The sequence below is a fragment of the Chanos chanos genome, chromosome 4, assembly GCF_902362185.1.
Source record: "Chanos chanos chromosome 4, fChaCha1.1, whole genome shotgun sequence".
NCBI lineage: Eukaryota > Metazoa > Chordata > Actinopteri > Gonorynchiformes > Chanidae > Chanos > Chanos chanos.
Window position 1 is genome coordinate 33,908,326 of NC_044498.1, and position 27,949 is coordinate 33,936,274.

The 27,949-nt window shown below is 39.1% G+C and overlaps 1 protein-coding gene across 1 annotated transcript in view; it reads left to right on the top strand.

Annotated features, from left to right (window-relative positions):
* Window positions 1-12,251, top strand: part of adgrb3 (adhesion G protein-coupled receptor B3) — a 114,451-nt gene extending 102,200 nt beyond the window's left edge. The window contains exons 19-30 of the mRNA XM_030771272.1: window positions 72-222; window positions 2,855-2,924; window positions 3,393-3,459; window positions 4,262-4,347; window positions 4,787-4,885; window positions 5,508-5,679; window positions 6,250-6,345; window positions 7,455-7,494; window positions 8,946-9,619; window positions 10,039-10,074; window positions 10,715-10,819; window positions 12,063-12,251. Of these exons, the coding sequence (XP_030627132.1) occupies window positions 72-222; window positions 2,855-2,924; window positions 3,393-3,459; window positions 4,262-4,347; window positions 4,787-4,885; window positions 5,508-5,679; window positions 6,250-6,345; window positions 7,455-7,494; window positions 8,946-9,619; window positions 10,039-10,074; window positions 10,715-10,819; window positions 12,063-12,251 (1,785 nt within the window). The remainder of the gene's footprint in view (window positions 1-71; window positions 223-2,854; window positions 2,925-3,392; window positions 3,460-4,261; window positions 4,348-4,786; window positions 4,886-5,507; window positions 5,680-6,249; window positions 6,346-7,454; window positions 7,495-8,945; window positions 9,620-10,038; window positions 10,075-10,714; window positions 10,820-12,062) is intronic.
* Window positions 12,252-27,949: the final 15,698 nt, after the last annotated feature.

The window sequence follows — 27,949 nt, forward strand, 5'->3', positions numbered from 1 at the left end:
TAGGCTGATCTTCTTTGACACTAGCCAGATTTTAATGGATGTCTCTCTTCTCCTCTGCATCGTATCGACAGGGCGTCTGCACGATGACAACAGCCTTTCTACACTTCTTCTTTCTGGCATCCTTCTGTTGGGTCTTGACAGAAGCTTGGCAGTCTTACATGGCTGTGACGGGGAAGGTACGGACCAGGCTCATCCGTAAGCGGTTCCTCTGTCTGGGATGGGGTAAGTGTAAGGACTGGGCTCTTTTGTCTGTGCATGACTGGCATTGTGTGATTGTGCTGTGTTCTGGCCATGGGTTTTTGCACTGCGGGCTGAGCAGTCTCAGAGGAGCGGGTAAATTTGTCTGGCGTTCAGTTCCAGGACTCTGTCTGTCTCGTCTCCGGGGACCACGCTGGGCACGTCTGACAGGAAGGGTGGAGTCAGGATTACTCTTACACAGCTCTGTTGTACTGTCTGTGACTTGTCCATGTAACATGGACAGCTACCCTTACGGATCATTTTTCTGTACAATATAAAAGCAAAAAATCTTAAAAAAATAAAAAGAAGAAGAAGAAGAAGAAGAAGAAGAAGAAGAGGAAAGATAGCTTGAGGTCATTTTTGTAAATGCCTTGGTAATTTGAAAAAGGCTTTTTAAAGGAGGTGCTAAAAGGAAGAAATGTATGTCCATATCTGATTGTATTTCATATCAGTGAAAATGTCCCTGTGAGAAGGGTACAGATTTTACCGCCACCACCACCGAGTTTACTATCCAGTGTGGATATTTATAGAGGACTGTTTTTGAGAAATTCCTCATTAAAAATGTAGCATTGTCAATCAAGGTCATATCCAAAACAGTCTTTTTTCTCCCTGTTAGTGGAGACAGAAATAGACTGTTCTGCCTGGTGAGTTTATTCTGAAGTAGGTATGGATTGGATTGTCTGCTTGTGTTTAGGATGGTGAAAACATTTTGCAGGAGTTAATCACTTTTATCCTGTGTCTGTGTGGTTGGAGCTCTTGCTTATGGACACTTTAGCAATCTCAGAAAAAAAAAGAAATCAAATTGATTACAAAAGAGCTAACATTCATTCTTCTTGTTACCTAGCAACAAACAAGGCGCGCTCTCTCTCTCTCTCTCTCTCTCTCTCTCTCTCTCTCTCTCGCTGTCTCTCTATCACTCCCTCCTCGTCATTGCAGTAGTCTGCTGCATGCTGAGAAAAAGAAGGAAAAACATGCTTAGGTCGACAATGATGGATTTCTAAACATGATGTATTTGTTGTATATGACTCAAAGGTAGATATGTTGTCAAAATATACGATTTGTCAATGAGCTGCTCAGTAGATCAGTAATATGCAGATTATTGTGCGTGAATATGTTAGCAAACAGCAAGGTCATGTAGTTAATGCAAAGAAAAAGAATGTTCTTAAAAGATTTTTCATATAAGCTGCCTACAGTTTGTGCTTTTAGGATCTTGTGAATGATAGGGAAAAAATGTCCTTTGTGAAATAAACTTGTTGCTCCTGCATTTGTACGGCTCAGTCACATGATTTCCTTAACAACGGTCGCTAAGCAGTAGAGGGGAAGAGACAAAGAGAATGAAACAGAGCAAAAACATCATCTAGCAAATCATAACATGTCTTTTAATGAGTGCTTTAAGTACAGAGGGACAAAGTCATCCGTCTAGATTCTGAGTCAACTGTTATAAAAGACTTCCTCTAAAATTACATGCCTGCAAGTTCAATTGCAGAGATGCAACATGTCAAAATTAGTAAGCACTTTACACTCTAAAAATATAATTCCTCATGAAAATTAAAAAATCTTCCATCTTAGTTATATGTGTCTGTAGCCATTCCTGTGAGACCACTATTCAAACTAATATTTGCCTATTTGAAGATTGTCTCTGTGTGTATGTATGTACCTTATATACATACATACATACATACATACATACATATATGTATGTATGTGTGTGTGTGTGTGTATGTGTATATATATATATATATATATATATATATATATATATATATATATATATATATATATAAATCACCACCAAAAAGGGAGGTTGAGGACTGATTCATCTTCTTCCCACAACCTGTGGGTACATTATTTTAAATGTAACCTTTGTCTTAAATGCAGCAGTGTTGATGTGTGTGTGTGGGTATGTGTGTGTGTGTGTAAACTCTGCCTGCTCAGCTGACAGGTGATTTATTCGAAGGGCCGCATGCAGTAACAGTGTGCGTACCTGCAGCTAACTGCACAGAACGCCGGGATGACCATAGGGCCTCTTGCTTTGTGCCTCTCAAGAGCTGATTGCATCAATAAATCTGCTAGCCACTCTTCAGAAAGAGGAGTTAATATTCTGAGCACACAGCGTGAGAGGGCAGAATGAAACCCTTCATAACAGTCATCCACCATGAGACCGGCCCTGAAAACCTCACATAACAGAGAGAGAGAGAGAGAGAGAGAGAGAGAGAGAAACCTTAGTGTTGTTTTGTAGTCCCAGTTTGCATGTACCACACTGCTCCACCTCTGTGATCCTCTCTGCTCAAAGATGTTGCCTTTTGTCTTTCGCTCTCCTTTGGACTAATTATTCTAATTGCATTTCAATGCACATGTTTTTACGGGAATACTCCAGAGCCTTTTTGACTTTTTATTTGTATATGAAGACTAACTGAATTGCTCTGTGAACAGTATAATGTGAACAGTGAAAGTCAAAATTACATGCTGAAAATCCCAAAGCGGTTTATAGTATGAACTGTCTGTCTTGCAGCTTAATAAATCCACGAACAGAGTCTGTGTCTGTCTTGAGGACATTGAAAGCAACAGCGAATTAAAGAGTATTCATTGTCTAATCACCCATGTCTCTCTTTTCAAGGATTACCTGCACTGGTGGTTGCAATTTCAATGGGATTCACAAAAGCAAAAGGTTATGGAACACCACAATAGTAAGACTATTTATTTCCTTCTGTTTTCTTTCTTTCTTTCTTTCTTTCTTTCTTTCTTTCTTTCTTTCTTTCTTTCTTCCTTTCTTTCTTTCTTTCTTTCTTTCTTTCTTTCCTTGCATGTAATATTAAAGATATATGAATTTAAATCAATGTATCCTTTCCATGCTTGGCAAAAAAAAAAAAAAGTTTCCCAAAAGTCCCATTTTGGGGTTGACATTTTGACAGTTTCCTCTCTGTCTCTCTACAGCCTTGTGTCCCAGCAGGATACCTGTGCATAAACAATGTTTTATGTTCTCTTAAAAATTCTCACTCGCTTTTAAAAGTTTCTCATGTAGAACCACAGCATATGTTCCAAGTCCCCAGACGCAGAGGAAAGATACACCAGTATACGGCTGTGCGCCATTAACTTAACGTTCAGTGTTAATTTTGATGAGGCTTTTTGCTGATATCCCGTCCTTTCGTGTGCAGCTGTTGGCTCTCTCTTGAAGGAGGTCTGCTCTATGCTTTTGTGGGACCTGCAGCTGCTGTCGTGTTAGTAAGTGAAAATTACTGTTGCTTTACTCTTGCATTGTCAACACAAATACTCACACGGTTATTTGGTACGTGAGCTGACTTTTTTTTTATTACTGGTGATAAAGGCTGAAATAGCTTCTGAATATTGCGTATGGTCATGACAACCCTAGACAAAAAAAACTGTAATCATGAAAATAACTATGCACTGAAAGGTTATCAGGCACAAAATATTATAGCACTAATTTCATGAATGTTCTGTTGTGTATTTGAAATTGAAATAATGTAAGTGGACTTAGTTTTCCCACACTTACAAGACACTCACATTCACAGAGATATATATGTGTTTGTAGGCCCATCACATGAGTTCAACCCACTCTGACTTACAGCTGACACACTCTGTACTCAGATTTAAATCTTGTGATTAAAAACCTCTCTGTTTGTGTGTGGCTCTGTCAGTAAAACAGGACCCAGTGTAAGTGGATTTGTTCAAGCTAGGGAATACTGTATATGATCAGACACATTTCTGTGTTCTGTATTTCAGATGAGAAAGCGCTAGAATGTTCCCTCAAGGTTTTTCATTGGCTTGAGTGAACAAAGCAGATGTGATGTGTGAAGAAATGTCAAACTGATGAAAAAGCCACATATATTCATAGGTCACAGTGTAAATCAGCTAGAAAAAAAGAAAGGGAAAAAAACAGGGTGCTTAAAGCAGCATGTTGACATGGTTCTTCAGTGGAAGCAGGAGTTTCAGGGGCTTTATTAAAAAGTAACAGTATAATCTGGGTTTTTCTTGTACATTTATTTATTTTTCACTTCTTTTGCAGGTCAACATGGTGATTGGCATTCTGGTGTTTAACAAACTGGTTTCCAGAGATGGGATTTTGGACAAGAAGCTAAAACATAGAGCAGGGTAAGCAGAAAAAAAAGCTGCCAGGTGAATGTGTGATACAGAGCATCTGTTCTGTCTTACACATCAACAGACACACAAACACGCGCGCACACACACACACGCACACGCTCACACACACACACACACACACACACACACACACACACACTCACACACACACAGGTGTATGGCGATGAGCTTCCACTCTCTCTGCTTAGGAGTGAAAAAAAAGAAAAAAGAGAGGAATAAAAGAAGAAGGTCACAGCTTCCTGGGAGGAGACACTGCATCTTGTGTTTTGGCAGAATCAGTTCATGATGGAAACTCTTAAAAGGCCTCTTATTGAGTGTGTCTTCTAATATGCATAATCTGATAAGCAAACTCCGTATGAAAAGACAGTTGCTTTTCTTCTTTTAAATTTTTTTTCTTTTGCCAATGCTCTTTCTCTTTTTTGATGTGCAGGCAAATGAGCGAACCTCATACAGGATTAACTTTAAAATGCGCGAAATGCGGAGTTGTCTCGACAACCGCTTTATCTGCCACCACGGCCAGCAACGCCATGTAAGTGCCTCCCGAAATTGATAGTGTTGTGTGTTAGATGCGAGTGTGTGTGTGTGTGTCCTCCTTGTCCACGCAAAGAGATTAAAAGAGGTGTGAAAAGCTCTCTTGGCTCTTGAGTCTCCTGTCCATTTGAAAGATTGCATCGCTGAAAACTGGCAGTTCAGAGGATCTTTATACCTTGAGGAGAGAGATGTAATATGGGAAGCTACCTATATCCTGCATGTTTTGGAATATGACGCACATTTTTACACTTTTATTTTATATTGTTACAGTTACAGGTCTTTTCATTTATTCTCTAAAAATATTCAGTATTTAATGTAGCACTTTCTGTCTCTCTCTCTCTCTATCCACATGTACGTCTGTCTGTCTCTCTCCTTCTCTATCTATCTATCTATCTATCTATCTATCTATCTATCTATCTATCTATCTATCTATCTATCTATCTATCTCTACTCTCCATGTCTCTCTGTTTCTCTCTGTCTCTCTCTTTGTATCTGTCCATCTGTCTGTTTCCCTCCTCTCTGTATCTCCCGCTGTCTGTTTCTCTCTCTCTCTCTCTCTCTCTCTCTCTCTCTCTCTCTCTCTCTCTCCCTCTCCCTCTCCCTCTCCCTCTGTCTCTCAGGGCATCTCTGTGGAGCTCCTGTGTTGTTCTGCCTCTGTTGGCTTTGACCTGGATGTCAGCTGTGTTGGCCATGACGGACAAGCGCTCTATCCTCTTCCAGATTCTCTTTGCTGTCTTTGACTCCTTACAGGGTTTTGTCATTGTGATGGTTCACTGTATCTTAAGACGAGAGGTAAGCAGGGCCACAGAGACCTCACAGGACCCTTCCCCTTCCTCCACTGCCCCATTTTAGCAGATTTATCCCTCCATAATCCTGCTCATCCCTCCCAGGACTGCCGTACTTACCCTTTCTGTGCTTTCTGTTCATTTCTCCCTCTATTTCATTCTTAAGTGATTTATAATCTGTCAGTATCCTAAATTTAATCCCTGATCTTTGATCCATCCAATTACACAAAGCATTTGTTACGAGATGTCCTCATATCCTCTGGAAGACATGTCCCCTAATCGTCACGCATGGTGTAAAGTCAAACAAGCTACAGTCTCGTTGAATGATAAATCTCGTCAAATGTATTTGGCCAAAATACTGAATAATCACTGCATCTTCTGCTTCCCCTGATCTCCATCAAGACTTACTGTGATTTTAAGTAAATGCTTCAAGTTTAAGATTAGCAGAAAGTCCTTTCATGGATAGTTATGTGTTATCGTATTGTAGATGAGTCATGACTGAGTCTCTGTCTAAGTTCTTTAGTTTGTGGCTCATGCAAAAGCATCAGATATGAGAAGATGCTTTCACCTCACACAGGTACAAGATGCCTTCAGATGCCGACTTAGAAACTGTCAAGATCCAATCACAGGTGATGCCACCGGTCCTTTCCCCAACGGCCACGCCCAGATTATGGTAAGACACATTAACTCCCATTGAATAATATGCATTTACACAACATATAACACAACAACAACAACACAACATATAACACAACAAAGTACGCTTTATTAAAACAGTCATTTACCAAAGCAATGTGCTGCTCATGCCCGGAAAATTCCATTATAAATTATATAGGTGTTTACAAGGCGCATACCACATCACATTCTGTAAACTGGGGATGTAATTTAAGAGGAGATAATACATTCTCTGTTATTAATGACCTCCCATTTGTTCCACTAAGACACTTGACCTCTGTTTAGCATGATCCTCTTAATGCAATTCATCACTACTTTTATTTTGTCTTGGATGGTTTCCTTGGGATGAGCCATTGTTACCATAGGGTTTGGTTTCCTCCAAATAGCCTTTGGTTAAACTGTAATTACATGCTGTGTTCTTATTTTGGCTCTCAATAAATGACGCCCATTCTTCTTAGTTTCTCAAGGTCCAATAGCAAAGCATTTGTTACGCTTTGATTAAACTGATTTATCTTTTTTTTTTTTTTTCTCTCTGTTTCATCTTGCTATTTTTTTTTAAAGCGGTCTCTAAAACATGACGTCAGTCTCTTGATGTTGTGCTACACTGATGATTCACAATTGTCTCACCCCTTCATTTGGTATTTTCATGTCCCTTTGAGAGAAATGATTTTCAGAACAGAGAGGTGTTTGCTTTTACAGGGCACCTGTGGTTCAGTTGAATAATTTGTTTCAAAAGCTACTGCTGTTTGTTTGCTGCTTTAGTTGTGCCGTGGTAACACTTGAGCAAGCAGATGTAACTGATCCGTTGTCTAAAAGAGACTTTGAGCAATCATATTGGCTGCAGTGTGTCCAAAGGCAAACACTATAGAATCACTGAAATATTTCTGTTTCATCATTGTAAATTTTATGATTCCAATGAAATACCCTGAAGTTGGACCATCTTTGGGCCCAAATAAAAGTATCAAGGTTTTGTTGTCGTTGTTGTTGTCGTTGTTGTTGTTGTTGTTGTTCCCCCTGGGTTGTGACTGACTTTATAGCTCTTCTTTTGACACATAAGCAGAAAGCCACTGGTTGTAATTTCACCATATTGCTTTTCTCTCCCTCTAGACTGACTTCAACAAAGACGTGGACATTGCCTGTCGATCGGGTAAGAACAGATGGTTTCCTGTTAATGAGGGTCTAATTACTCTGCCTCTCAGAGGCCAAAAATGGGCTAAACTGTGGAAAGAGTGCTCCAGATTGCACATCATAACCAAATTCCCATAGGTATTGGCTAGATAATAAAAAAAACCCATTTGAAATCAATAAGAAAGCTTTTGCTATGTTCTGTTTCAGCTGAAAGAAATTTGTGAAGAGGTTTTATAAAAAGAAAAATAGCATTTTTCTCATCAATATTTCACTGGCTTTCTCATTCATTTCTTTCATGATGACAGAAAACCAACAGAGAAACATAATCAGCCTAAATAAAGGGAAAAAAGAATTCATATGACACATAACATAAAAGTCCATTCATAAAAGAATCTCACCACACGTCTTCTCTGCTGATTAGATCACAGAAGACTTAAAAGTCTGCGGTATGTGGTCAGTATATGAGGGGTGAAAATAACAATTATAATTAAAAACATTTTTAGCTATGTGTCCATTGTGACCTGTAGTCTTCTCTTTGTTGTCATTTTGTCTGTGTGCTCTTTAAATTAAATGCTTCAGCTAGTTCCTAAAATTGTTGGTCAGTTTTCTTCTGTAACTGCGTTCGTGTTCAAACCAAACGGCTTTCACGAGGAGTTAACGTGTGACTCAATGACGTGACACTTGCATAGTCAGACGTTTATTGAGCTCGGTGTGATAAAAATTTAATACGAGTGTTTTCTACCCTCAAAACAAGCCTCTAAGGTCTCCTCTGTAACCTCTGAATCAGCCTTACCCTCCAATGCAATCTGTAGTTAACAGAGAGTCTCAGTCTACTTTCTGCACCATCCATTCTGTTTAGTACTCCTCTCAGCCAACTGTGCTTTGATTCAGGCTAAAACAACAACAGGAGGGCTGGGTTGTAGACGAGCTGACCTTACACTCTCCTTGCAATAGCAGCGGTAATTCCCTCCGGATTTAGGAACTGAAGATTAAAATGCCCCTGAAGCCCTTCTGAAGCAGGGGATGGGCCTCAGTCATGGCCCAAAGGTGTATCTGACAAGTCTTCCAGACTCTCCTAGTTATATACCTCAGGTATTCTGAGGTGAACAACTGCCTCTCTTATAAAAAAAAAAAAAAAAAAAAGAAAAGAACTTATTCCCCTCAAGTTTCAGCAAGGGTGTCGCTTCCGACCTCACAGTTAGGAAAAACAAGCATTTGTTTTTATTTTTATTGTCAATTGGCAGGCTTGAAGACATGACTTTTTTTTTTTTTCAGATAGTTTTTTGCCCTAAAAGTTCCGGGGCTTCTTTGCTCTCATATATTTATGCTGTGTCACAGACTTTTTTTTTATGGCTGGCTCCTCTTTCCTGTGTTCAGTTATGTTGTAAAAGAGGGAGCAGAAAATTAAAATTCCTCCCAGCTTTAGCGTGAATGTCTTCATTTTGACGGTTTTCCTCCATTCGTCCTCAGCTCTCCACAAAGACATGGGCTCGTGTCGCGCAGCCACCATCACGGGCACCCTCTCCCGCATCTCGCTCAACGACGAAGAGGAGGAGAAGGGCCCGGAGGGTCTCAACTACTCCACGTTGCCTGGCAACATCGTCTCCAAGGTGATCATCCAGCAGCCTTCTGGGCTTCACATGCCCATGGGAGTGGGTGAACTGGGGGACCAGTGCCTGGGCGACAGCACCGGTGACATGCGGAGGACGGTCTACCTTTGCACGGACGATTCCATGCGGCAAGGCGATCAGGAGATGGGCGGACACGATTTGGGAAGCCACTCCCCTCAGGGCCAGATGGAAACCGATTACATCGTCATGCCCCGGGCCTCCGCGGCGGCAGCGGGCACGGGCAGTGTGCCCACCCTCTTGAAAGAGGAAAGTAAGATGAACATTGGCATGGACACAATGTCCCATGAAAGGCTGATGCACTACAAGGTCAACCCCGAGTTCAACATCAATCCATCTGGAATGGAGCACATGAACGTGGGCATGGAGCAGCAGTTCACCGGCCCACCAGAACACATGCAAAACCTGCCCTTTGAACCACGCACCGCCGTCAAAAACTTCCTGGCAGAAATGGAGGAGAGCGGCGGTTTGTCTCGCAGTGAGACAGGCTCTACCATATCAATGAGTTCTTTAGAGGTGAGCTTCTCGGCTAGCCGCTTTCAGCTTTTGATCCAGTCAAATACCAGGGGAGAAGCTCTGCGGACATTGCCATGAGGGTGACATATGATTGACAGGTCCCCTCAGCCAGTGAGGTCAATTTGACAGGCCCCCCTCTTTTCTTGACTGAAATAAAAAAAGGAGTGCACTCCCCTCCACAGGGAATTTGGCTGTTTGATTCCATGATATAGTTTTATTCAAGTAACGGTTATATAAATCCAGAATGTTAAGACATTTTAAACAAACGACGTAAGTGAAAAGTTTGTTCCCAGTCATAGTCTCTCCACTGTCTTTGAACTACTTTTAGCCACACACTCTCTTTGAGCTACTTTTAGATGCTAGAGTTTTTTGTCATTCGCTTATCTAAGATATATATCTCTTCATTTTTACTTTTACAGAGAAGAAAGTCGAGGTACTCAGACCTGGACTTTGAGGTAAGAAAAAACAACAACACTGGTTTGCAAAATGCATGCCTCAAGCTTCTTTGACATCATGAAGGGCCATTTGTTTGCGTTTGTGTTTTGGCCTTTAATTTACAACTACTTTGTGTAGCACTTAAGCTTATTGGAGTAACATGGTCTTGACACAACCAAAAGATTTATTGAAGCGTTGTGTAGTTAGGTTAAAAGCAATGCTGTCAACTGCCACACAGAGTAGCTAACTCCCATACTCATTTTTATCCTTTTTACATCCATAGACTTCAAGTAGAATCTGTAACCTGTATGCTTTTTTTAGACTTTAAGGTCACCTACACATCCTGAGACTGTTTTGGCATTCCTTTAGACACACTTCAATGTCAAGTGCTAATATAATTCATTTGTAGCTAGCTCTTTGTCCATATTTGAGTCATCGATCCAAACTTTGCCATAGAACACAGGCAAATAATTGGGAAATTTTAATTCTGTTTGAAAGCTTTGAAAAGACAGCAAATCTGAATGAAGGCTGCTTTCATCACAAAAAGAGAGGAAAAAAAAGGAAGAAGAAAAAGAAAAAGAGGGGTCGGAAGCTGTTTTTTCCTCGTTAAACAGTCTCATTGTGGGTATCATTTAAGACCATCCCCCCTTGCCATTGCAGAAAGTCATGCACACCAGGAAAAGACACATGGAGCTGTTCCAGGAACTGAATCAGAAATTTCAAACCCTGGACCGTTTTCGAGACATACCAAATATGGGCAGCATGGTGAGTAACAGGAAATCAGCAGCGGGTGGTTGGGGGAGGGGCAGACTGTTCTGATCAATCATGGAAGGAAAAAAAAAGAAAAAGCAGCACGAACCTTCTATTTAGACTTCCACTTTTTGCTCACTGCTCTGTTCCCAGCCCATCCGGAAAAGAGCGATTGAAGGAATTAATAGTCATCCAGCCAGTGTATTGATGTGGAAGAATAGCCTATACCCGGTGTTCTTGCCAAGCTCTGGGGGTGGAGAGGAGGCAGCGTAAGAACAGAAGCAGGGCCGAATGAGCAGTCTCAGTGATTGCTAGCATGTCCATTCATTTCCAACACCAGTCCATTAGCTTCTAAAACACGCTTTGATTTACTTATTCATTTATTTATCCATCGGCTAATCATCGCTCAGAAGATGCACGTAAAGTTATGCGATCCAATGGTCTTATCAAATGTTTTCAGGGGTTTTGTGATATGTAGTACTCTTAAAGAGTAAAAGGGTCTTTGTCCTTGTTAGATCTATGGAGGACCAGTCAGGGTAAGATCAAAATGCAGTTTTATGTACAAAGAACTAGATAAAGATTCACATTCCAACGTGTGATTTTTAGAGAGTTAAACTGAGAAAAGCAAGCTTCTTTAGAGGTTTGCAACAAATAATACATGTATTATGTAGCTGAACATGTTGCATATTGTTTATTGAGATGGATGAAGCAGCACTCTCAGTATTGTATCTGCACAGACATCTACAATGACAACTTGTCCCCTTGGCCTCATGTAGTCACTTTCACTCACATTAAGTCACTTCCGCTGCACAATGTCATTTGCTGCTTGTTGCTTAGTAACTACTGAGAAGACAGTTGTGTAGAAAACAATACAGAAAACCACAGCTCTCTCTCTCTCTCTCTCTCTCTCCTATGATATTTAATGAATATACTGTGCAACAGTCTGCAGAGAGTATTTGTAGCTTCATTACCCTTTTTTTCCTTTATCCCCTAAGAGACAAATAGAGAAATATTCAACAGAACATAGTTCTCAACTCAACTCATTTTTTCTGAAAATTATTCTTGTGAATCAGTTGCCACAGCTATTACAGTTACTGATTTATAGCCACATATATTACAGGTTTGTAGTACCAGGATATTTTACTACATCCTGTGTCTGAATATGGAGTGAAGTGATGTAAAGGGAAGTGTTCAAGGCCAGAAAAAGGGGCTTTTAATATTCTGTCCATAAGAATGTTGTATCTGCTCCTGTTCACAGGATAAGGCAATGCCGAACAAGAACCCCTGGGAGAGCTACAACCCAGCTAGCGAATACCAGAACTACGCCACAATGAATGTACTAGAATCTGACACAAAGGACTCTCTGGAGATGACTCCGGCTGAGTGGGAAAAGTGTGTCAACCTACCTTTAGATGTCCAGGAGGGAGACTTCCAAACAGAGGTCTAGTGGAGAAAAAGTAAAAAAGCAGGAAGTGAGAAGGGAAAGGATGTATTTTGCACTGAAAAAAAAAAAAGAAAAAAAAAAAAAAAAAAAAAAAGCGAAAGACTTTACATGCAGCCTTGGCAGACATATCTGGATTACAGGAGTATGGCAGGGATATTATGTGCCAATAAGATTTTAGAAAGGATGGGGGAAAAAAAGACAAAAAAAACATCAGTGTTTCTTTTTGTATTCTTACTAGTGTACTTAGTGGGGGGCAGCCAGGTGTACAATATTTACCATCATGTGTTTCAAAGTACCTGTGGAAAGAATTGGTTCAAAAAGGTAATCTTTCTAGATAAAACCTCAAAAAGACAACCACTTGCCATGTCGTCCCACTGCTTCTTAGGGTCCGGTTCTCGTTTAGCGGAACCGGGCCCGGAAGAACAATGTATATATTTATGCAGGTTTTTAAAAAGTTTATAACAGTCTGTTTGGCCATTATTACACTTTTTACTTTATAATATTAAAAGATATCGAGAGGCAAAGAGGAATTTTTTCTCTCATTTAAAATGAATGTTTGTCAAGCTACATTCTTCATTGCTTTAAATGCAATAAAGGTAATACTCACTTTTATATGAATAATATATTTCACAACTTTAATACTGCAGAAACCTGCTTGAAGGCTCTTGCCAAGCTCTCCCATCTGCAGCCCTGTATAAAATATTTAAAAACAAAAATGTTGTATGGTGTAAATAAACTTTTGTCTACATATGTTTTACTTGTGCCAATTTATTTTAATGAGAAAAATGCCAACCTGATCAAGAGATATAGCGAAAAATGTTAACATTTGAAAAAGGAATGTAAATAAAAGAGGAAATATGTTCGTACTGATTCAGAGGATGTGTGTACTCTCTGCTGTGCTGTGACTCTCTTCTGAACAACGTTTGCTATGTTCTGATTACTGATGAGATGCATTCCTCACAGCAAGGTCGTTTGAGTCTCAGGTTCAGATTTAGCACCAGTTAAACCTGTGAAATTTGTTTCGCTTCTTGCCAAAAGAATATATATTCAGCCATGAACGGTGTATAATGCTATACTGAGCAATCATTAACCATGTTGCTAGTTTTGTGCAAAGTAAGGGCTTCAGCAAATCAAGCTCTCGGACGTAAATATTGGAAAACGGGCCTTTAGTCGATATAATTTGTTTTGCCTGTGGGATTGGAGTGCTCTGTGCATGGTACATCACACATTTTACCAGCTGACACTGATAGACTGCAAGCTGAGCTGCAAGAACAATTTGAAAGAGACACACATTGGCTTCACCATAGACTGCCACAGAGTGAAGGGACAGCTGAGTTTAAATACACTAATATAATGCGTCAGTACCATAGCATTTAAGAGTGGAAATCACATTAGTAATAACATCGATTTTGTATCGCTAAGTAGGACTATAAGTATCACTATTTCATGCTACAAAGAAGAAACAGGACACATGAAAATAAGAGATAACAATGCTTTCGTTCTACATCCATTGCGGAAGTCAATTCATTAAAGCCCTTTGTGAAAATTATCACATGATTTACAAGCAACCTCCCACCTCCTACACACTATGTTCTTCAGTCAGTATTGTCACAGAGATAGTGTTGAAAATTCTCCTTTGCTTTACATGGTTGTAACTGCTTTGAATTAGCTATTTCCTTCACGAAAAAAGTAGAAAAAAAGAGCTGCAGTCCTTGTTTGACAGATTCTGCTGAGAAAATGTGAAATCTACTGGAATTGTATACAGTTAACCCATTTTTTCTAGAGAGATACATACACTGTGAATATATTTTATTGAGGCAATTTTTCAATGAATAACAATAGTCTTAAATATATTACAGTAATGTGATCTGCAAGAGCAAATACAGTATATTGCATCAAGAAATTGTTTATTTAATTTGGAATAGATGTTTTGTTAACGTATTTGCACACTTGATTATCATAATTATCCCTTTTGTATAATTACGCCATGTCATAATTATTACATTAGCACAGAAATTAATTTGTATTTAAAGCACATTTTCCCAAGCTGTTTTACTATAACATGAGTATATTTTTAATACTGTGACAAGGCACATTAATACTGGACATACAAAAAACAGTCATAACAGCAGGTCCACCTGATTAGCCACTAAGCAGCCAAATGCATCCACTGAGGTTGCATAAATACTAAATACTACTGCTGGGATCCTGTCACAGCTCTCAGCTAATACAGGCCTCTCATTACCAGTATTATCCCAAAACACCATCACGTGTCAAAGCACAGCAATATTGTTTATTGTTTGAAACGTCATCTCTCTTCTTTGGTCAGAGTTGTGTGACATCCAAGAGGGCTTGTCTGGAGAAGGCTGGAGAGGGTTGGCTAAATAAAACTGAGGCAGAAACAGCCGGAGAGAGAGACTGAGTCACAGGGGAGGGGCTTAAGGAAAATCATGTTTACTCGGTCAGGCTGGGAGGAAGAGCTGTTGGTGCAGCTGAAGTAGTGTTGGCCGAGCACCCCCGTCATGCAGGAGGAGGAAGAAAGGGGTGGTCCAATCCCATCAGCCATGGTACTCACAACCCATCAGTCTCTACTGATGACAGACAGCCCTGGGCCATGGAGAGAGAGAAACCAGAGGGGGAGAGAGAGAGAGAGAGAGAGAGGGAGAGGCTGACAGACAGACAGAGAGAGAGAGCAAAGGAGAAACCTCTACTCTAGTTTTCTTTCTTTGTTTCTGTCCTCCCAGTAATTTTTTTTGCCTGATTAGTTTCAGAAAGGGTTCAAAATCACGTTATATTATTGACTTAATGTCTCTGGTTGAAATGTGTGTGAGCAATATATGAACGTATTGTGAAATTCATGTGAGTGAAACACACCTGTTGACTATGATGATTCTCATGCTGTATGTTTGGTCAGTTGCTTAAATATCACCCTTGGCTTATAGACATCATTTAAAACATCACAGAGACTTTAATGTATGAATGAGTTTACAAAACGTTTGTAAAAAACGTTTGGCTCAACTCAATATGCTGTAAACATAATCTACAATTCCATCAACGTTTTGGGAATACTTGTTTTAGATCTTGTCTCTCACTGAGGACATATTTCACAACAAACGTGCATATTTTTCTAATTTGCATTCTCTTACTGTCAAGAGGAAGTTTCAAAAAGTGAAACTAATGCTATTCCACAAAGGAATAGACTCCTCCAAAAGAATTTCAGTATCATTAATGTGAAGTGACAGTTAAAGTTCCTCTGAGAGAAAAGATTATTTGACAACTCAAAAGCCCGAAGTTTTTATTACAACAGTGTCAACTTTTATACTACATCGCTTTGATCGTTTCGTGCTATTGTAAGGGATGATCAGTTCTCATAGCCAGCATATTCATTAAAAAACAAAGTCAACAACTGGGATTTGACATTTTGGTTTTACTTAAATGCCAAGTGCCCTTGCTCACAAATTGCTATCAACAAGTATGTGACAATGTTCAAATGTATTTTGGGTTTGATTTTGAACTGAGCAGACAATGCATCCTGGAGTGCCACAAATATGAAAATTAGCCAATATATTCTCACCAACAGATAACTGACAGTAATTTCGGTACACCTCCATTCTACTCACAAACATGACCAGCTGGGTAAACTTAGCAGGAACTTTGTTACTTTTTGAGATCTCATCCAAAGCACACTTGCTATTATAGTCAGAGGTTGGGTAAAACAAGCAGCAGAACTAATTCTTACTAATTCATTAGGACGATGCTGGCACTGACAAAGTCTGAGAGAAACGAAGCCAAGGCAGAACACGTCAAAGGCCAACACACAATTTTCAGCCTCCTGCGGGCAAGAACTTAAATGACTGACTGGAGATCATTATGTCGGCTCTCAGGGATTTGATTTAATTTTGGCGCGAGCTGATTGGTCTTGATCATGACTCTGTGACATTTGTGAGGGAGGGTAAGCGCAGGGTTAAAGGCGAATTTTTTTTTTTTCCATCTCAAACTCAAGTCTTCTGACTGATGCACATTAGTATGCATTAAAACCACCTTGTGCCCACCAGGAACCCCTAATGTATGGGAAGGATCATAGAAAATGAGAAAGTGTCCCTTATCCTTACTCTGCTCGGCGTTTTTAAATGGGCACCCATCCCTCTCTTTTCTCAGTTCATCCTCTGGTGGCTTAATTGATATTCTCTCTGACTTAACATACTCTATTCTTAGTCCAGGTATAATGTTTGACTTTAATTCTTAGTACTTTGGGTCTGTTTAACTGGGCCTGATTTATCATGATTTATTCATTTGGCATGTATACAATGTCAAAGTAAAGCATATGTTCAGTATATGACTATATTTATGTCAAAGTAAAGTACATGTAATGTACCAAGTATCATTCACTGGATCTCCTGACAATATGAATGCATCATGTTTGTTGCTTTTGTCCATTTTTTTTATGACTTTTACCCTATGCTTACCCTGCTTTGTCGGACACAAATGCAGACTAAATTTTTAAGTTCCTTTTTAAAACCATGGACAAGGTAACTACTTCATCTAAATGCAAGAACACAGCAATACGTCATACACACTTGCTCTATGCAAGATCTCTGTGGCCTACTTTTGAATGATTTACCTGGCACTGCCGTTGTTTATACTCACAGACTGTAGCATCTGCTCAGCCGAATGTCCCAGCCTGGTCTCTTTCCCATCTCACCCATCCCTCATCTTCCCAGAAACCCACACACACACACACACACATGCATGCACACACTCTCTCACACACACACACACACACACACACACACACACATACATGCACGCATGCACACACACACACACACGAACAAACACTGCTCTTGCTTCCTCACCGTGAAGACTAGGTCTACCTGAAATAGTTGTATCATCTTGCACTTGTCAGTGGGCATCAGTCAGATGGCAGCCACTGGGAAATCAGAGAGAATGAAATTCTGTGAATATAGAGCCAGAGAAGGCCCCTGTGCACACTTTTAGCATTCTGAGTGAAGTGTAGCCTAGCAGACAAACATATCTCAGGATTATTTAAGGTAAGAGAGGTTTTTGAGCTGCGCACAGGGAATTCTCGGAGCTGTTCATCAACCCTGGAGAGGAAAAGAAGGCTAATGAGAGAGAGCTCAGATGTGTTAGCATACACTTGACTTGTATCAAGGTGGCTGCAAACATGAATGGGGGGGGGGGGTAATTTGAGGGAATTAGACCACATTCTAACCCTGGCAGCACGTTTTCATTTCTGCATGCTCCATGACAGATACAAGTCCCACTCAGCCTCCTTAAGGAGCGCAAATCAATACTCGATTTACAATGGATGAGAAGTGGAGCGAAAATGCTAACATTAAGTATTTACATTGATTGTTCGGCAACTTAATAAAATAGAGAGGCTTTTAGAGGCATGGTGTTAATATACAAATTCTATGTTAGTATGGTAAAAGCCATTTCGTGACATGCTGGCTGCCACAGACTCATCTGCAGTCCAACAGTTAACATGGGGACAAAGACCTTAAATAGCATTGCTCTTACTGTGAAAGACACTGATAAACAATTCATAGGAGTGATATGAAGAACCACACAGCACAGAGACCATGTTCCAAAGAAAGCTGCATTACCATAACAATACAGTTCAGGCAGTTACATATGCTGGGGGTATGAAATACACACGTTTGGTAAGAGGTAGAGGGAGAAGAGAATGAGTGACAAGAAGAGATAGTCAAGTGCAAGCTTGTGTATAAAAGATCATACTAGAGGAAAAAAACAGAACAGAAAAAGAGTGCTGATAGACACACACACACACACACACACGTACACTTATACAAAGAGGGTTGAAGGGAAAGAAACCAATCCTTATGCTTTGAAACACATTTTCAAGCATAGGTCAATTCAACCGTATCACTATTAAATGCAAAACATTGTACGCCTCAAAACCAAGAGCATCTAAACCCTTGCTCAGTAAATAATTAATCCAGAAGTCTTTTTCCCCTACATTATCTTGAGCAAGCTGACAAAGAGGAGATGTTGTTGTCAAATCCACAAAAGTTCTTAAAATGCTATGTATAATTCTTGGGTTAAGCCATGCACCTACGAAACTTCTTGCACAAATGCGTCAATGAGTGGTCAGCAACATCTAGCAAGGAAACACTGTGACTCTCCAGATACATGTGAACGTGCATGTGTGTCTGTGTTTTTAAAAGAGGGCATATGCTAAGGCTAGGCCGCAATGTGTGACAAATAGATGAGAATTTCCAATATCATCTTTAATACAAATGCTTAAGTAGTTTTCTGCCCGGTAACCTATTTAAAAAACATTAACTCAGGTTTTCTGTGTACCAGGTTCGCTAAAAAGAAAAGAAAAGAAAGGAAAGTTTTGTGCATCTATAGAATTACACGCTAAGTTTGTTTATCACAGTTACTAGGGACAAGGACATCGGACATAACCAATTCCCCAACATAATCCATCTGCTCTTCAGGTGTAAAATGGCGATTTAGACTGCAGTCGCACGTTTACGTTTGATGAATGAGTTAACTTACATCCATCCAATAAATATGCATTATGTCAATTTTGAATTGTCTCCAAACATATGGTTCACACTTCCGTAAGTATCTTCACTGACGTAATTAATACATTCTCTTTTACTGAAGTTATATTCAATCATTACTGCACTTTGTAAGAATATGATTTGGTTGCGTGTGCTTCCACAAATATGGCTCATACTAAACACTGAAGCAAATTCTACCTCGAGGACAGACTGTGGGAAGATAATGTAGGCGATATTTGACTTCTGAAAATAAAACATTTAGCCTGGAGCAGTAAATTCATTTGAGACAAGATATTAAATCAAATTCATTAATGAGTAGTGTGCATTGAAGTAATGAAAGTTATCCAAGGCATGTCATGATATCTCAAATAAACATAGCCTACTGAATGCATTGAAATCAAACTATTTGTAATGGAGTGGGAGAATTCACAAAGATTAAGTTATATGATTTTTTCATCTTAGCAAATTTAAATGGAATTGGAGTTACTTGTGAGCTGAACATAAGTTTAAATAATATTACTAACTTTTACTGCCATTTTTACAGAATGTAAGAGGTCCGGGTTAGTTATGAATTGAATTTGATATAGGCTATAGTTTTGAAATCTGTCATTTAAATTACAACATCCCTACAATGCATGCATGTCGTAGCATTTAATTTTAAATCACACAAACTTTTTTTCCCTATATTTTCTATGATTTGGGCATTCATGTGAATAGATGGTTCAGATCAAAATTCATCAATTACCAAAAAAAAAAAAAAATCTGTCTTTATCAAAACAATGTAAGAAAGAAAGAATGAAAGAAAAGATATCAGACATAAAAATTATTCTGACTCATATTTTTAATTGAATCACTTTCACTAAATTAAGTCACACATAACAGCTCTGAGGTTGTTTAAATGCAGTCATTTCAGCACCATGGACAGCGCCATGTCTATCACATTGACACAGAGACACATGCATTTGTAGAAAGGGGAAAAAAATGAATGAATGAATAAAAAAAATCAATACAAGGTCCCATGAACATTAGGATTAATCTTCAGAGATATAGCAGAATACTTAAGTAACTCGGTTGATGTATTTTATTTTTATAACTATCAGTAAGACACCAGCTTCGATTACTACCTTGCAATATGAACTGTGTAACGTCTTCTATACTGTGCAGTGTTCCCATTTAATGGTGTGTCGACTTTTAATAACATGAACTATCCCTTTTACGTTACCATCGGAAGGTTCTGAGTAGCGGCAATGTCACTCTATTTCTTTTTTAAGTTAACAGATGTGTACACTACCTACTTTGTCCCTGTTGTGTTTCATTACAATGTGAAGGTGTTGTGTGTGTGTATATATATATATATATATATATATATATATATATATATATATATATATATATATATGCCTCACTAATTTTAGTTCGGTGCTCAGTCAGTTAAGTTCACGTGTTTGTGCAGAGGAGAGCATGGTGATAATCACCTATGCCACTTGGCAACAAAGCATGTGTCCAGATGGTACCTCTTAACTTCAAAGTAGTCCATTTACATAAACTCTGCTGAACTGAAAGGCTTTCAGTCTCTCGGTGACATAAATATAAGACTTGACACCTCAATGTGAGCCATTCTGGCTTTTCTGTTCCATTTTGTGGTTATCCACTTACTGCTAAGGGTAAATATCAAATTGGAAAACATCCAACTCCTAAAAAAGGACACACAAAACAGAGCTGCAGTTGGACAAGAAGTCTCCTCACCCTCTGTTTACACATTCTGAAAGAATTTATTTATTTTAAAAAATAAGGCACGCTTCCATATGTATATACATACACGAAATGGGAAAAAGTGCCTCTTCAACTAAATAAGTGAACAGCAATTACGAGATGTAGGCTAATTTTCGACAAACATCAGAGGTCCAAAAGACGTCTCAAGACTGCACAGACACAATATTTCTCTGGGAAATTTCCAAGAAATGGCTCCCCAAGCAATTAATTCAGAGATCAATCAGTTAATGAATGTCACTAGATTGCATGTGCTAAGACTTTTACCAAACAAACATCACATCACTAATTCAGACAAAAAGTTTAAAATAAATCTTTGAAACGGTAAAGGAGTGCATCTTCAAGTAGCCTAACTATGTGAACAGCAATTAGGAAACATTGGGATATTTTTCGATGAACAGCTGAAGTCCAAAGACGTTTCCGGAACCAAGACCAAATGGGTTTCAACAAATGTTTCCCCATGCAATTCATTCAGAGTCCATTCAGTCAAACAACAGTTACCGCTACCTTTAGATGCATACAGACCCAATTTAACAATGAACAGAAAAGGCAGCTGAAACTGCTTTCCAAGAACCAATTTCTATCCTGGTGACCCCAGACCAAGTAATTATCACCTTCATGAAGACATCTTTTTCCGGCCCAGCTTGAGCAGAATACTAGCCTGTGCAATCAGAGTTGTAGGTAGTTGAGAGGCTTCATGGAGGCTTTGGCCCAAACTACATTAAGAAGATGAAGCTTGTAAATATACCTCAGTAACACAGCAACATGACCTATTAAATTTTCATGACTTCGTGACCTTAAGTTTTTGCAAAGAGCAACGTTGTTCCACAGAGGTCACACTACCATTTTTAATGATATCAGAATTAACCTGCACATTTTCTGTACAGAGAGTAATCTTTTATATTTCAGCCATAAAAGTGTTTTTTTCGTCTTCTTTTTTTTCTGGTTCTTTTTTCAGCTGTTTACACCACATAAGGGTTTTTGAGCATCTTTTGGCCCTTATGCCGTTTTCGTCCTAAATTATATTTGTTTTCTCATCCATCAAACCTCTTATTTAAATGGATTGTGCAGAATAAAGGCGATGTTTCCCTCTCAGGGGATGGCTTCCTGCCTACATTGTAGCTCAGCGGTGTAATGCGGCACAAATCTCCCTCCTCACTGTATGGCAGTAACAGACTCTAATCGGACCCCAGCTTCTGCCCTATTAGATATGAATAATATATATCATGTGTAGTGAAGGGAAAACATGATCCCTCTCCCTCAGGCTCTTACATTCCAACAAAGGAATTTGCCCATTTTCCATTTCTCATAGCACACTACACCACAATTAGATAGCTAGCATGTAGTAAAACTCCCCAGGAGACTTCAAATCAGGAGCCTGCAGATTGGTTTAGACATTTCTGCGTACTGATATATAACAGGCAACGATACTACGGAAATTTCTGGAGGCTTGTCAATTTTATGTTCATAATGAACAGTGAGAATATTACTGAAGGCTCAGTGTAATTTTCCCTAATAAATTATGCTGCAACCTTTGCTTTCAGTAAAGTCCGTAAGAATATATATATTTTCTTCCTTTCTTTTTTTTTTTTTTTTTAGATTAAATGGACAAGGAGTTGAATGCTGATGGTAGATTTCATCTTCGATGCGTAGGGGAATAAAGACATTTTCAAACCTCTTTTTGACAGCTTTTCCGCAAAAATCAAGGCAAAATTGTGAAATAGACAGAAAACGCAGCCTGCATGAAAGTACTCTAAAAAAGACAGAGGGGAGAATGAGAGAGAGAGAGAGAGAGAAAGAGAGATAGAGAGGGAGAGAGAGAGCAGAGTATGTTGACAACTCAGCTACAGGCCCAAATGTTCTTCATTGAGGGGTGCTTGTGGCAGGTCCCGCTGGACCAGAGGGCAGGAAGGTTAACCTGCCTAGGGGGCGCCAACACAACAGTCGCACACAAACACATTGATCTAGCCGTGGGATCTCATTTAAAGCACACATTTCCCTGGAGGAGCATCAGCACTGAGAGTAAACATGGTGTAAACTAGGATCCTGTCACCAGATACAGGCCAGACTGAGTGCCTGTTAGAGGCCAGCTGGCTGACCAGGCCGCTGCAAACACAGAGAAACAAGGCAAAGGGCTACCATTCTATGGGATAAGGAGGTCAGAAGAGCTGTAACCATGTTGTTAGCCTGTGTATGAGTGACAAAGAAACCTTTGGAAGCTCTGGAGTTCATCTCCAAAGCTACAGTTCAACAGCTTCGAAATAGATTCCAGTTTTGTAAAATTGTCATGAATCAGTAATGGTCATGCATTATGTAAATGTCACTTAGTGCTTGTTTCATTTTGTAGCTGCTCAACAAAATGGAAGTTGATTCAAATGTCAGGGAGAAATTTCTCTAAATTGTTTTTAATGATCAAAACAACATAAACACTGCAATGCTTTGCTTCTGGAAATATTTTTAGCCTTTCCAGTGTTTAATATGAGATTTTGACTTAGGTTTATTGATCTACTGAACATTTAACAAAGAGCATGACTCTACAGTCAGTTAGCAACATACATACTGCAGTCAGTTCAGTCTCTGCTGCTGCCTTTTTTTAGTGTGTGTTTTTTTTTCTTTTTATTTAACTATTGCTATTTTAAACAGGAAGAAGGAAACGTCATCGAAAAAAGGCCATCAGCTTCAAAAATCATAAATGTCCCTCAAGGAATCAGAACACAAAAAGATAAGCAAAGAAATTCGGAATGTAAAACTTACTCTCATTAGCAATGTACGACTATGTGACTATGCTGCCTGTCCTGATTGTAACCTTAAAAAACAACAAAACAATGAAAACCTAAAATGGAATTGACCCTTCGCTAAGTCCCGCACCCCTTGGTTACTGTTGCTACGCCTGTCAAGCTTTCACACCCGGCATGTCAATCTATAGTGTTTTCAATGATATCAGAGAAAGATCTTCCAAAGGAAATAATAGCAAATTTCTGGGATCACAGTTCTGAAATTTTAGAGAGAGGTAGCTAGAAAGGACTACAATATGTATTTGAGAGCTACATTCATAATATAATTTGTCGGCACAGTATTGTGAATGAAGAGGACATGAAAATCGAGGGAAAAGCTGGTTTGGCCCTGGATGAGCTATTGATCGAAGCACACGCACAAATGTAAAATAAAACAAGATATATAAAGCTAACCCATCGAGTTAAGGATGTTTACTAGTCGTATCTGTCAGAGCCAACTTTTTAAAGTAACACTGCATACATCACTAAAACCTACAAGCCTTGTGGTCACTATTAATACCTGAGTAGCTGACGTCAAGTTAGCGAGATTAGCTATTCAACTGTTAGACGGCATTCTAACAGTTATTCTAAATGTATTCTAAATGTATACTACATATTAGTAAAAGATTTAAGATTCAATCCAAGCTAGTATCATACATGTGAAGTCATAAAATGTAATTGTTCCACAACACAATAATTGTGTTCATGAGGTACACTGTACTGCTTGAGAGAAATAGTCACAGTATTCTCAAGGATATTCCACTACACATTAACACACTATTCTTCAACTGCTCTATTGATTTGAATTGGTGGATACAGGGGTAACTTAGTAGTAATACCTTTAGATTTTGCTTCACATTATTCAAAACCTCAAAGTCTCACAGGGTTGCAGTGATTCATAATAATCTCCTGTTAAGTAATTGCGACTACAGAGAGATAAGCCCCCCAAAAACGTGTGTGTATTTTTGGATGAAGAGATTAAAGGAGAAGCATTCCAGACTGGATTATTTTACAAATAAGTGATTTACCCCACACACACACCCCACCCCCACCTTCCACCCCATGTTGGCAACAGCGTTTTCAGTGTAGATGTTGACACAAAGCCACCTGTCACTATCAAAGTCGACAGACTGAATTTATATAATCAAAGTGATGGACAGAAATCCCACTACTTGTCTATTTCAAACTCACCTCTAAAGATGGGTTGGTACATTAAAGTATTGTTTTTGAAAATTGCAACATGGACTAGTCAAAAATCCTTTGAAACCAGACAAAGACAGCCAACCAAAAAGGGAAGCTGTGTTTGATATTAAAATATAAACTATAATTAAAATCATTAGAGTGGACCAACAATGAATTTTAGGGCTAAAGCTGTCAATTAGCTGTCAGAAAGCAATCATTTATCCTTAAAACATCCTTTCTATTTGTCACATAACATCTGTGTAATTTCAAAACACTTGTGAATATTCTTTAGAGTTACAGGTTAAATTCAGTGATCTCACACACACATACTGTGAGCAGTGAATTTGACCTCTGCATTTAACCCATCCTTACAAACCCATTAATGAGCACACACAACCACTAGGCACAGGAGCAGTGGGCAGCATACCTGTGCCCGGGGGGGCAGTTGGGGGCTAAGTGCCTTGCCCAAGGACACTTCAGCCGTGGGCGTTTTCCTGCCGGTCCGGGGAGTCAGACCAATGACCTTTTGGCCACAAACCTGCTTCTCTAACCCTTAGGCCACAGACTGCCTCCCATGGGCTAGCCTAGGTTAAAATACTAATAAAGAGTTTTAGGATAGTCAGTACACAGTACCTAAGTCCCTTTGACATGGTGTATAGCATGATTGATGAGCATGTGAAATGACTGAATTTAACCTTTTGGATCAATGCTGTCCAGGTCTGCCCCTACACTGGGGGTCATTTACTAGATATAGGTCAACAGAATGAAGACAAAGACAAAGCTCTCTGGGACTGAAAGCCAAAGCCAAGCTTCTGTTTGACCCTGAGAACGACCGTGCAATGAAAGAGCTGCAATAAGTAAATCCTGATGGGGTGGGGGGCTTTCAAAGTATTGTTTGGAGAATCTGTTCAGTCTGAAACTACACTGCGTGGCCAATGAATCTTCAATACCTCCCACTGTAGGAGAGAGGAAAGAGGAGAGAGGTATTCTCTCTCCGGGGTTCATGACACTGGCACGTATTCAGTTCAAGAGAAAGGATAAACAAAGCTGGCCTACATCGCTCCCTACATTTTTAAAGACTCTCAAATCAAATTGGGTTAAAACACTAAGACAAAAACAGTGAGAAGGCTTTTATCGGTTGCAGTTTTAGCCCTTCATGTAAAATGCAAGACTCAGAAAGCTTCTTCTCTTCATGTCACGTCGAGACTGTTTTAATAAATTTGACTGAATGTGCAGACTGCAGCTTCACCAAAGTGCCAGGTAAGATTAATTCTTACAATTAAAGGCTTTCAGCGCTAGGCTTTTCCCTGCTGTTTACAGGTAGAAACAACTTTTTTTTTTTTTCAAAGAGCAGGTGTAGTCCTACAGACCTCTTACCAAATGAAGCTGAAACAAATCAACTTACATTATGGTAAGAGAGCATTGTCATGACTGCACGCTTTGCCATGCACTCACTATACCCTCATTCTGCATTTTCTTTTTATGCTTCCAAAGTGGCCGATGAGATACTACTGGACCTGCTCTACGGAAGTTATTGTAGCATTTATTCAATTTCTCTACCAAACCCCACCATCTGTTGAGGGATTCATACCCACACAATACTCAATCCCATGTATCAAATTAACCTCCAGATGAAAACATGAAATGCAAGCTAACAGAGCCAGTTTCCCTCTGATGAAAGCGTCCTGAACAGCAGCAGGACATAGAAAAAGGCTAAATATCTAATTTTATATTTCTGGTGCTCTTTCAGCCTATGGGTATGAAGCCTTAAACAAAGGCAATGGTTGTTTCATCAAACACTTCACACAGACACGCCTCAGTTAAAAAAAAAGACACATAAAAACATTTTTAAAGCAACTGACCTAAAAACTTCAACTGCAAGTCAACTGCACTCTCATCTGAAAGTGGTACCAAAAATGCAAATAATTATCCTAGTTTACCCTCTCATAAACTTGATTAAAGGGCTTTCGTGATACCTTTTATAACTTTAGTTAAGGGTTTAGTTATGATTTTTCGTGACCTGATTTGTATGGTACAACTGACTGAGCACTGCTGAGGCTGTTGATTAAGATCTTTCAACGTCAGTATGAACAGGAGTAGGGGGTCCAGTCCTCTAGTCTGGCGTGACTAGCAAACATATGTGTGTGGAGGCCCAAACCAGGGGAAGAGAGAGAAAGCGACAGACAGAGAGAGAAACAGACGGACAGAGAGAGAGAGTGATTGGTTGACAGGCAGGTAGGTCCAGTGACATTGTGGGCTTTAAACCTATGGAGGAGAATCATGTATTCAGGGTTTAATGGTAAACAGTAGAGGTTAGTCAGATTGAACAGTCAATGCTTTTATTTGGGTCAGAGCTCTATGAGTATTCCCTTGAATCAGACATCGTGGGGAGAACGTATTTATTATACATTGAGTTAGACATGTCATTCTGACCTTTCAAATCCAAAATATAAAAGTTTGTTTTTGTGTTGGCATTGTGCATCCTTCTGAAAGTACAGATGATTATATTTTTCTTGTGTTAAAATCAGACCAACTGTGTTTTTTAGTCTTTATTGAAAGTTCACAAATTATTTAAAACGCATACAGTTTCAGAGCTGTCTCTGTTAGTTTGCAGAACACACACACAAAAAAACAAGCATTTAAATTGTGTACTGCTATATCAAACCTCAAAATGTCTCAGCCAAAAACCCAGAAGACAAGAAGAAAATACACTGTAAAAGACAATATCACCTCGGCCTGTCTTAAAACAAATACTTACAGTTAACAACTAAAAGGAGAACAAGCTATGATATGCTTTCATTTTTCACAGAAAATTATTCAAAATTCTTCATCACAAAAATGTCAGAACTGCATTGAGCAATAAGATGCTCTCAGAATAAATAATAATAGAAATCTAGGGACTTCCTCCTCAGAACTTAATATTTTAACTTTATCAAAAAAAGTACCTTATTACATAACATTAATCTTAATTTGGTGTTCACACATAGGTATTTTATAAACACTGTAAAAACTTCCATTGGTCCAGATGAAGCAAACGCAACATGCTCAAACCACTGAAAACAGAAAGTCTAAAGCTATATGGTGGTTATACAATTTGTAATGGGGTTTTTTAAATCCTAGACCAGTCAAATGGACAGTGCAGATTCATGTAATTGAGGCAATTCACTTTCAGCTTTGTCTTGCATTATAAATATCCCGTTTAAGAGATTTCTGTAAGAAATTAAAAGAGGAATTTTTTTTTGTACAATCATGTAAGAATAGAAATTCCGTACACAATATAGCGTAGGTTACTTGACTTTAATCCTTTGGTCAAAATTCTGAACTAAACAATCTGTCAGTATACAATAAGGTTCCAGCGTGCAAAGGAAACAAAAGAAAAAAAAAAGAAAAAAAAAAAAAAGAAAGAAATAAGACAGCAAGT